The 12,175-nt window shown below is 35.0% G+C and overlaps 1 protein-coding gene across 1 annotated transcript in view; it reads right to left on the bottom strand.

Annotated features, from left to right (window-relative positions):
- The window catches only part of LOC140055171 (low-density lipoprotein receptor-related protein 6-like), a 40,939-nt gene that overhangs the window by 1,821 nt on the left and 26,943 nt on the right, over nt 1-12,175 (bottom strand). Inside the window, exons 13-22 of the mRNA XM_072100411.1 lie at nt 11,991-12,113; nt 11,373-11,572; nt 10,733-10,926; nt 10,135-10,328; nt 9,627-9,824; nt 9,346-9,471; nt 8,824-8,946; nt 8,038-8,265; nt 7,421-7,657; nt 162-405 (exon numbers count right to left, since the gene is read on the bottom strand). Of these exons, the coding sequence (XP_071956512.1) occupies nt 162-405; nt 7,421-7,657; nt 8,038-8,265; nt 8,824-8,946; nt 9,346-9,471; nt 9,627-9,824; nt 10,135-10,328; nt 10,733-10,926; nt 11,373-11,572; nt 11,991-12,113 (1,867 nt within the window). The remainder of the gene's footprint in view (nt 1-161; nt 406-7,420; nt 7,658-8,037; nt 8,266-8,823; nt 8,947-9,345; nt 9,472-9,626; nt 9,825-10,134; nt 10,329-10,732; nt 10,927-11,372; nt 11,573-11,990; nt 12,114-12,175) is intronic.

Raw genomic sequence — 12,175 nt, 5'->3', positions numbered from 1 at the left:
AGTAAATACAAAAACATTAACTATTAAAATATGACGACAAAAATAACCAATACATATTTTTTTAAGCTGTTCATTGTAAAAGAACTGTAATGTACTGTAATATAATCATTTGGTTGGAGGTGGTAAAATTGTTACAAAACAAATACATATTCACTACTTACTTATAAGAAGATTTTAGTTGAGTTTTGGGACTTGGCTGGTTATAATACACAACAGGAAAGTGTGAGCGTTCTGTGACAGGGCTAGGAGGCGGGTTTAAAGTTTCTTTTGGATATCCCGAGACACTGTTACTCGAACAAGATGACGTTCCAGTAGGTCTAGGCCTCTCGTTCACGCCTGACACATTTGTACTCGCTTTTTGTGAGTTTGTAAGATTCGTAGACTTTGGATGCATCATTACTGAAGCTGTAATTAGAAATAAAAATATATAATTATAGTTAACATGAGTTTACTGTAAGTTACTGCAGTAATTACCTATTCTAGTATAGTGGCTGTCTCCATTTAATTCTATTTAATATTATTTTTCTACTTTTTAAACTTGTTTACATAACTATTTAGCAAGCTTTTGGGTGTGGTGTGGGGGGGGGGGAGGTAATCATGTTTACAGTTGTGTTAAACTAATACATTACACACAGTAAAAAAAAAGAAATTACTGCAGTAAATGCAATAGAATAATTTTTCCTTCATCTAAAAAATTATCATTTACTCTCACTTCTTTTTTTCTGCAATTAGTAATATAAGTTTTTCTCCTTCTCAATGTATTTTGAAATGAGTAAAAATAAATGTATTATTTGAAAAAGCACTTAACCTAACAAAAACATAAACATCAATCAAAAAAATGATCAATGTCAATCAGAAATGAATGAATAACTAACTAACGCAGAAAAGGAGGTGATCTCAGCTGTGAACTAGGTCTTCATTTGACTCCCATTCTAGTCACTTAACTGTGTCCTTGGGCAACACGTTTTATCTACATTGTCAGTCAATCGACGGACATGTCAATCAACAGTTTAAAAATGCAGTAATATTAGCCTGAAGCTATCCAATGTTATATCACGCTATAAAAATACAGGAAAAAATAATTTGCTGTAATTCAAATTAATCCTAAAGTGTTGAATGTTTAAAGTGTCCATATTGTTATTGATGTAACTTTGTGTAAACGCCTACCCTCATAGGCATATTCTTAAAAATTCTTAAAAATCAATTTGCTTCTTTGATAAAACGATTAAATTAAACACGATTCGCTCCCAAAGAAAAATTTACCATGGTAATATTTTTTTTTATTTTCTCAAAGCTAAGCATTACTTCTCAAAATTGTTGTAACTAGATGGTACGCTCGCTTCGCTCGCGTACCATCTAGGTCGTGTCCACAGATGGTTCTCGAATACACAGTAATTTCAGCGTAACAAAACTGGCGATTTCAAATGTACGTACCGTAGGACTATAATACATTGTCGTTTACAGAAACGAATAAATAGACACGATGATTTATGTAGTCAACTAAAATTAGCATCCTGGGAATTACTTCCGAAAGAAACTTATCACAAAATGAGTCCAAATTTTTGATTTGGACTCATTTAAAGAAACCCAATTTGTGTTTTGTATGTAACATTAGGGTTGAGGGATGGGAAAGCGGATAGGTACAAAGAGGAACAATTTTTAAATATAATTCTTTATCCACTCGGTAACGAAATATTTTTTTCATGTTTTATAGGCCTATAAATAATATACCTCTAAATACAGTAAAACATTTGCGATTTAATACTTTGTTAAAACTGTCACTGTCATAATCGATTGAAACATGTCACGATACACCACTACGACGTTTATATTATTGGTAATTATTAATTAATACAAACGTTGAGAAGGAACTGTCAGTATAAAGTTTATTTGTATATAATAATGTGTTTATATATCTAATAGTAGAGCCTATCCACAATCTCAGGCATAAAGTTTATTTGTATATATTTTTATATTACATCTAACAGTACGAACATTCACACCCATTCACAGTAAGAAATGTTCGATTTAAATGAGGACCAAAAATAGTTAACAGGTATTTACAGTATTTTCAAAGTATTGCAAGTTTATTCTCAAAGGGCCCATATATTTACCTACCGTATGTGTTAAACCAAGGGCTCATAAATTTACCTACTTGTGTTAAACCAAACTCTGGCAGACTGAGAGATTGGGATGTTCCATTCATCGCAAATCAATACATTTGTATAATCGTATATTATATCTATCAAAATAGTATTTTTTAAAGAAAATCGGCCTGTCTTCAACATTATGATGCTGTACTCTAGCTGTTCAACAGGTTTTCAGCTATTAAAAACAATTATCGTAGGAGGAGATAGGAAAATGCGAAGCCTCCTCGCATTTTTGTGGCGGGTATTTTTCAAGATGGACATCCATCAGACAGTGTATACCACGATCGGAAAACACCCCTATTTGGGGCAAATCGTTGAACCTAAATTTGTTTTAATCGTCAATAACTAATTATCTAACTTAATTTAATTAGTAAACAGGGTTACATCAGGTGGTTAAAATCAGTACCGAAAGTACGAAGCAACTTTATATACCATCGAGTAAAAATTCTAGAAGTAAGGCGCGATTTACCGCATTTTGCCCTTACGTAAATTTATATATAGATAACCCCCAATAAATACCCCTTTATAAAATGGTTTGTTCCATTTTGTAGTATTTATCAATTTAATTATGGGCACTTCTAAGGCTGAACTAATACCCATATTGGAGTATATTTTCAATTACAGTACCTGTAGAACCGCATGCATGATGTCTCCTTAATAGCAGTGTCTCTTTTATGGGGGGGGGGGGGGGGTTTCTCTAATTTCCTGTTATATCTCAAATTGAATTCTGATGTCAAATTGAATTTCTACATATGAACCGGATGAAATAGAAGAAATTAAATTAATCAATTTGACAACAGTGGTGGCGCTATTCGATAATGCAACATGTAGTTTTATTTTGCTCTGAACCTCATGAATTAAATCTGCTAAAATCTTTGAAACCGGGATTTAAATTGTTCTTCAAAGTGGATGATATGATATATTAATTGATAATAAGTACTAGTACCAAGAAATTTGTATCAAAAAGGATATATTTTTCGATATTCTGGAAGCGTGTTTGCTAAGTCGGGGTAAGTCAACTGGACCCATGTGAAGCCTACAGTATCCATACAGAGGAGCATAGAGTCCTGGAAGCAGGGTGTAGGGGCTAGGCCTAGTGTTCCTTGAACTTAACAACCATGGCTGAAGGTAGGCCTACTACTAGAGGGAAGGCAAGGGATAGAAAGGATATGGAACTGGAACCTAGATTTAGGCCTGCAGATGCTAGGCCTAGGCCTAGCCAACCTGAACAGGAAGCAACTCCACAGTCAGTTGAGGGAGCTTGTGCTATCTGTAAAACCATCATAGGCGAAAAGGATAAGGGCGTAAATTGTGACATTTGTAAGAGGTGTTTCTGCCTGAAATGTTCAAAACTCTCAAATAAAATGTATGCTCTCCTCTCCGACAGCGAAATAAAGAATTTTTTATGGTCATGTGATACATGCCTTGTACAGTTACCTTTGTTGAAGAAAATTGCGGAGATAAATGAATTGCAGGAAAATATGAATGCGAGATTAAATATTGTGGAAAAAACGCAAAAAGATCAGGCGCTTAGAGCATCACTAACCAATAAAAACATTGAAGTCATTGAAAAAATCCAGGTCGACACAAGAAATAATTTGATAGAATTAAAAGAGAGCTACGATCTAATGGATGGGAAAATTAAAGAGAGTGTTCAGGAAGGCATTGAAGAATATAGAGATAGAGAATCTCGTAAATTAAATATTGTGATCGAAAATCTACCTGAATCTGATAACCAAAGTTCTCAGCAGAGACTGAAGGAAGACAGGGTTGCTATTGAGAAATTATTCAATGAGTGTCTAGAGATAGAGGGAGTTGAAATAACAGAAGTGATCAGGCTTGGGAAATACACGGAAGACGGGTGTAGAATGGCAAGAGTTTCTCTGGATAGCCTGAAAAGTAAAAGGGAAGTGATGGTAAATGCAAAAAAACTTAGAAGCACGGATCACGCATTTCTAAAGAACATATATATTAATCCTGATAGATCAAAAAAAGAGAGGCAAATGAACTATGAGTTAAGACAGGAACTAAGATCAAGGAAAGATAACGGCGAGATTGATCTTGTTATAAGAAGAGGTAAAATTATGAAGCGGGATAGCGAACTGGCGTTTGATCGTTTTCGAGGCCCTAGTTCATCATCATAAAGAATTTTCAAATATAGAATCTTTTTGTTTTGAAGAAAATTATTTTAATTTAGAAAGAAAAGTGAAACAAAAATTTATAAGAAAAAAAAAATGTTCAGAGGACAAGAAAAAATTTAAAACTTTTATAGAAGGATTAAAGCAGAAGAAATCTAGTTTAAGAAACGATGATATTGTTGATTTTCATGAGAAGTCGTTGAAATTTCTTTACACAAACGCAGATGCCCTGAGAAATAAAATAGGTGAGTTACGTGATATTATAAATCAAAGGAAACCTGATGTGGTTGCAATAACTGAAGTAAATAACAAAACTTGTACAGACATATTGGAAGTTGAGTTAAGCATCAAGGGATACACAAAATTTGATTCTGGCAGAAGTGGTAGAGGTGTGGTTATTTTTGCGAAGGAAGAGCTGAATGCCAGTATCTGTAACGAATTACTGAATTTAAATTTTGTGGAAGCACTATGGATCAAAATTGAAATAAATAAAAGGCAACAACTATTATGCGGATGTATTTACAGAAGTCCTAACAGTATTGACGAAAATAATCAAGCGTTACTATCTGCTATCAACAAAGCAAGTGAACTAAATGGTATTTCTGATTTCATCATGTTAGGAGATTTCAATTTTCCTGAAATTGATTGGATTTCTTGGAGTACAAATAAAAATGAAACACATAAAAGTAATCGGTTTATTGAATGCCTTAGAGATAATTTTCTATGCCAGTGTATACAGCAACCAACACGATTTCGAGATGGTCAAACACCTAACATACTCGACTTAGTAATCACCATGGATGAAACCAAAAGTGAAATGGAGATAGGTCCACCATTAGGAAAAAGCGACCACGTAACAATCTTGTTTTCATATGACTGTGTAACTAAAATACAAGAGAAAATGGAATACAAGCTAAATTTCAACAAGGGTGACTATATTAAAATGAAAGAACTGATTACTGAGGTGGACTACCAATTTGAAAATACAAATGTTGAAGAGGCCTGTGAAGCTTTAAATAAATCAATAAGAAATGCTGTTCAGATCTGTATTCCCAAGTCAAACATAAAAAAAGAAAATAAACCTATCTGGATGACTGGTGACGTTCAGAGGAAAATTAAAATGAAACATAATGCATGGAAAAAGTTTACAAGGTCTCGACAACAGAAGGATTATGACAGTTACAAAAAGGCAAGAAATATAGTAACAGGTGAAAAAAGGGCAGCAAAGATTGCACTGGAGCGGAAAATTTGCAATGAAGTAAAAACAAATCCTAAAAGTTTCTGGAAATATGTAAGAGAGAAAACCAAAACAACTCAATCTATTGGATTGGTGAAGGATGGAAAGGGTAATATGGCTGATGACAATCAGCATAAAGCGGAAATTTTCAACGCATTTTTCACAAGTGTATTCACGAATGAAGACCTCGAGTCATTGCCAGAAGTTACACCAAGAGTTGACGTGGATGACCATTTGGAGTCAATTGAAGTGACAAAGGAGGAAGTGCTTACATGCCTTCAGCAGATGAACTCAAATAAATCAGCTGGACCAGATGACGTGCATCCAAGAGTACTGAAGGAACTTAAAGAAATTGTTGCAACTCCATTGACGTCAATATACAACAAATCACTATCGACTGGACAGTTACCGGAGTGCTGGAAATGTGCAAATGTAGTACCAATTTTTAAGAAAGGGGACAAGACGGAGGTTGGAAACTACAGGCCAGTAAGTTTGACATCTGTCGTATGCAAACTTTTGGAATCAATTGTGAGAGACAAAATTATACAGTTTCTAAATGATAGAAACCTTATTATAAAAGCACAGCATGGGTTTCGGAAAGGTAGATCTTGCGTCACACAATTGCTGGAGGTGATGGAAGAATGGACGAAATTGCTGGATGCGGGAGAAAACTTTGATGCTGTATATTTGGATTTTAGTAAGGCATTCGATTCTATCCCCCACCAGAGATTAATAACAAAATTGGAAGCGTACGGAATAAAAGGAAACCTACTGAGATGGATACATCAATTTTTGACAGGGAGGAAACAAAGAGTTAGAGTGGCCGCAGCATTTTCTGAATGGTCTACGGTTAAAAGCGGAGTCCCTCAAGGCAGCGTGTTAGGCCCTTTATTATTTATCATTTTCATAAACGACCTACCTGATGCAGTTAAATCTAAAGTATGGATGTTTGCAGATGACACTAAGATGTTTAATGTTGTGTATGAAAACAGAAATGATACTGTTCAAAATGATCTCAAGGCATTATCCGATTGGTCTAAAAGATGGCAGCTGAAATTCAACATTAATAAATGTAAAGTAATACATTATGGAAATTCAAATCCACAAATGCAATTCACTATGCCAACAGAGGAAGGTGACGAGGATCTGCCAAATGCCAATACTGAAAAGGACCTTGGAGTTACTTTTGATCAGTCTTTAAAATTTTCACTACATACGAATGAAGCTGTAAATAAAGCAAATAGACTCATTGGATTGGTAAGGCGATCTTTTGCTTACATGGATAAGGATATGTTCCTGCCCCTTTATAAAAGTATAATTCGACCTCATCTGGAATACGCAAGCTGTATATGGTACCCTCTCCTAAAAGGTGATTTGGATAAGCTTGAAAGAGTGCAGCGTAGGGCCACTAAAATTGTCAAAAAGTTAAGAGATAAATCTTACGATCAGAGATTAAAAGAGCTTGGATTACCTACACTGAATTACAGAAGAAGGAGAGCGGACATTATACAAGTGTTTAAAATTATCAAGGGCTTGGATGATATTGAAGCCGAAACCTTTTTTGACTTTAGAGAGGACAGTAGAACAAGGGGCCATCAATTCAAATTAAGAAAGCCAAGAGCCCGACTGAAAATCAGAAGCCACTCCTTTTCATGTAGAATCGTCAACACATGGAACAATCTATACCACACTACAGTACAAGCAGAAAACATAAATGCATTCAAGGATCAACTAAACAAAGACAGAGCAATGGGAGATAAATTTTGCTACCAATTCTAGATAAATACAGAAGAAATGGAGGGCGTTTAAAAGGCATTTGCCTTAATCAAGAGCCCGAAGATTCAAGTAAGATTCAAGTAAGAACATGATATGACAACAAAATCTTTACAACTTACATGTTAAATATTTACGAGTTGTTTGTTCTTTGTTGAGTTGGTTGAGGACCAGAACCGTGGACAGGTTATGCTGACTGGCGCTGTCGTACCTCCGGTTGTCCAGCGATTCACTGCGATTTCTACGTTTGCAACATACGACGGTAACTATGACAACAGCGAGTATAACAAAGCCAAAAATGACAACAGAAACTAGAACTTCTTTTGTGATTGGTTTTTGATGAATTGAATCACTTCTTACTGAAGAAAATAAAACCAATGTTTTTTTTATTATTCAGTTGCCTAAACATTACATACTAATAAATAAAAAATATTGTATTTATATAGTAACCTCTATTATTAGTTTTGGCCATGAGAAAAATCCTGGTACTACGGTCAGAGAAAAGACAAAAGCCTAAAGCTATGTCTACACTATCAAAACTTATGTAATAAAAAATGTGATGTGCCCATAATATGGACATGATGTCATATCACTACCATATTTGGGCACATCACTACTTTTTTTGTAAAACTAGTTTGATAGTGTAAACAGAGCTTTAGGTTTGTTGAAACATGCTTGCTACCATTCCATATATGTATAAAAAAAGAATTCAACATAAATAACCAACACATCAAATTACCTGTACAATTGAACTCATCGCTCTTGTCAGGGCAATCAAAGAAACCGTTACAATAGGCATCAGAATCAACACACAGTTTGTTCTTGCAGGCAAACTGGAAGCTCTTGCACGGTTTCAAACAATCGTCTTCATCAGATCCGTCATCACAGTCAAAATCATCATTGCATTGGAATTTCTCAGGAATGCACACTCCATTGTCGCACGCAAATTCATCGTCGGCACACAAATCTAGAAAAACAATATTATAGTTATAATACATTTTTGAGCTGAGAGAAATCTGGAAATTCCAAGAGAATTGTGAAAACTCCAAAGAGAATTCTGGAAATTCCAAGAGAATTGTGAAAACACCAAGAGAATTGTGAAAACTCAAAGAGAATTGTGAAAACTCAAAGAGAATTGTGAAAACTCCAAGAGAATTGTGAAAATTCCAAGAGAGTTCTGAAAACTCCAAGAGAATTCGGGAAATTCCAAGTGAATTCAGGACTCAATAAGAATCTTGAAAAATCTTAGAGAATTCTGAAAACTCCAAGAGAGTTCTAAAAACTCCAAGAGAATTCTGAAAACTCCAAAAGAATTCTGAAAACTCCAAAAGAGTTCTGAAAACTCCAAAAGAGTTCTGAAAACTCCAATAGAATTGTGTAAACTCAAAGGGAATTGTGAAGACTCCAATAGAATTCTTGACATTCCAAGAGAATTCTGGAGACTCCATGAGAATTCTAGTCTAGTCCAAGTCCATTCTAAAACCTAAAAAAAAGAATTCCCCCCCAAAAAAACTGCGACTCTTACCACATCCTATTTCATCACTGCCATCTTCACAGTCAGGATCGGTATCACAAAGCCAAGTCTTTGGAACGCATTCAACATCACCGGATTTACACGCAAAATTATCTGGGGCACACGTAAGTGGATCTATCAAAATAAGTTATATAAGAGTTATATCAAGATAACATGGCTTCATATACTTTAATAGATGTATTAACTAGGTAAAGTGAAATATCGGGAGAATTTCTGAAAGAATGGCCTAACAAAAGATTTTAAAAATTTAAAACTGTATTCATGTATTTTATACCTTAGGCATCATCTATATTCAATAATAAGTTGCAAATTTTGGAAAATGTAATTTTTTTTGTCCATAGTAGTCTCTACATAACATTGACTGTTTGAAATATCACGGTTATTGTGAAACATCACATGGGGTATGCATTCACCACCTTAGGAGTGAACATAACCTATATATTATGTAGCCCTTTGTCATGTATAAAATCCATATATGGGGTTTACTTCAGATTCGGCAGACTTGTTACTTACCAATACACTGTTCTTCATCCTCATGGAGATTTAGATGACTGGGACAGGAGCAACGTGCAGTGCCCATACCGGTTGGGATGCAAAAGTGCGAACATTGTCCATTTCTACGGGAACATGGCTGGTTCGCTATAAATATAAAACAATCCGTACACATCACACCGACATATTGGTACACTCAATGTCAAGTCAAAGTGAAAAAATCTAGTCCTGTCCTGATAGTGTCCCTTATGTGTTCTTAATTGGGATTCTATATATGAAAGTAAAAATCATCATAGACTTACGATCTTCCGGTCTTTTAACAGCAAGGATGTCTGTCAGGTGATCAATACGTCCAAGCATGGTTTGTCTGTCTTCTCCAGAATATTTGTCGGCACGCATTATCTGTTTAAGTTGTTTATCCACCCAATAAATGTAATTTCTGTAAACAGTCAGACCTGAAACTAACACAAGGTCATCGACTATCTTACCACTGTCACCAGCTGTAAGACAATTTATATATTATATGTTATATATATATTATTATGTAACCCATAAATGCAGAACACAAATAAATTATAGATGCCTGTTAAGTTCTGTCTACACTATCAAACTAGTTTGACAACAAAATTGTGACGTGCCCAAATATGGTAGTGATATTCTTAAATATGGTATTATCATGTCCATATATGGGTACATCACATTTTTTTTGTCACATAAAGTTTGATAGCGTAGACAGATCTTTAGCCATTTTTCTCAATTGATCATGATACTGAAATTATGTATACATTCATTTTGGCAATATTTACTTACTATTAATATTAACATATTTAATGTTACCGGTTCTGTCTTCAAACCAGTAAACTCGGTCAGATTCCGCATCAGCTGTGATAGGGCCTGGCTGATATATGCCAGTGTTTATCAGTTCTTTGTGCATATCACCATCAATAGTTGCCATCTCTAAAGTGGCTGATTTGCTTTCTTTTATATTGGTCCAGAACATTAGCCTACAAATACATTTTATGGAATAGAATTTGTTAGGTATATAATTTGCAGTAATTTGATGCCAAATAACAGGTACTGACAGAGATGTTCAGCCTAGAAGGGCTACCCCAACACTTTTCCTCCGCTTCAACACTTTTCCTCCACCCCAGCGCTTTACATCCCCACCCACACATTTTTCAAAATCTTTGGTGCATATTTTAAATGTAGGTGAGATGGAAAACCTATCTGTAACCGAGGTCATTCTATGAAATGGGAGTTCCAAATTCTTTTTGGAATTATTGTTTACTTTATTATAAAACAAATAATTAATGTTTTGTATTTGTTTTGTTCATTTCTTACATCCTACATCATTATTTCATTCAATCATTAAAAGCCTGAATGTACCTTGCCTCATTTTCTCACTCACCCTCTTAACGGTAATAACGCAATGCTCCTTGGGTTCTTGTTAGGATCTTTCATAACGAATCCCATCGACGAACCATTCTCGCGGACGACGTTGATTTGGTTGCACGGTTCACAAGTCCAGAATATAAGTCGACTGTACGGTTCAAATGCCATGTCATATGGAGTGAATTTGTCAACTTTTACCAACGATTTGGGCTAAATGAATAAAATGATAAACATAATTAAATAACTAAACTAACTAATTTTTTTATCTAGCCCACAACCTTTAAAAAGTCTTTATTTATTGTTTTAATCCTAAATTCACATTGTTTTACCATGAGTATGAAAACTATGTATTAAAGGCAGGCAGGGGTGTGTAAAATAACGGTTGGCCTTGGTCAATTTAACCGTGCGGCAATGGCAGCCATATAAGGAATGCCATTTACTTATTGTTTATTAAAGCTTGGTTCCCACTAGCGACGCAACGTAAGAAAATGCCCTTCTAATAATTGTGTTTTCCCCCGCCTGCGTGAAATCAAACCTGTCATTTTTGCAGCACTGTTGCGTCGTCGGTTCCCACTTGTGATTACACAATACATCACTTTGCGTCAATACGTCGCTACGTTACGTTCTAGTGGGAACCACGCTTAACAGTTACTTACTTCAACACCATTACTTCTTGATCGTTTTATTTCCTTATTTTTACGATCGATCCAGAACACGTATCCTGCTTGGTAATCATACTCTATCGCCCTCACCCCCTCGGTTTCACTGATTGGTAGAACAATATCTGGTTCGTCAAAATCAAACAGCAATCGGTTTAAAGAATCCCTTTGACTGTAGACAAGAAATGCTTCAGGAGCTGTAAATAAAATTGAATAATCAAAAAAATTAATGTTGTCATTTTTTTTAATACAAACAAGTTACTAAGCATCAGGAATAGAATTATTATGTTATAACTAGAGAGTAAAATCCAACATATTCACAGCCCAAAAAGCGAACCACCATGGGTAGGGACCATTGAATATGGCTGCATCAAATCGACCAATCGGATACGCTAGTTAAAAGTCGCACTCACTACTCAGTCATACACAAATTAACCATCTTGTTTGATAATTATTATTATCATTTTTTCCGTTTTATATGACAATACATCTTTAATGTGGCCTATCAGAACCCCTTTTTTTAGAACACCCCTATTAAGGAGACAGGGTCTCAAAGGTGTCTTCTTAATAGGGATTCTACTGTATATGTATTTAAATTAATCTTAGAAAACTTACGTGAACATGTACGGTTATCTGCGTTCAATGTGTGGTGTGTAGCACACATGCACCTAAATCCATCCGGATGTGAAAGGCACAAATCGGAGCAACCACCATTGTTGGAATTGCACCTGTTGATTCCTATTTCAAAGAAAATAATTATTAACAATTAATTTTATTTCATCATCACCCTACAGTGACCA

This window comes from Antedon mediterranea, chromosome 7 (assembly GCF_964355755.1).
Source record: "Antedon mediterranea chromosome 7, ecAntMedi1.1, whole genome shotgun sequence".
NCBI lineage: Eukaryota > Metazoa > Echinodermata > Crinoidea > Comatulida > Antedonidae > Antedon > Antedon mediterranea.
Note: the sequence above shows the minus strand (reverse complement) of the source record. Positions and strands in the feature narration are given on the sequence as shown.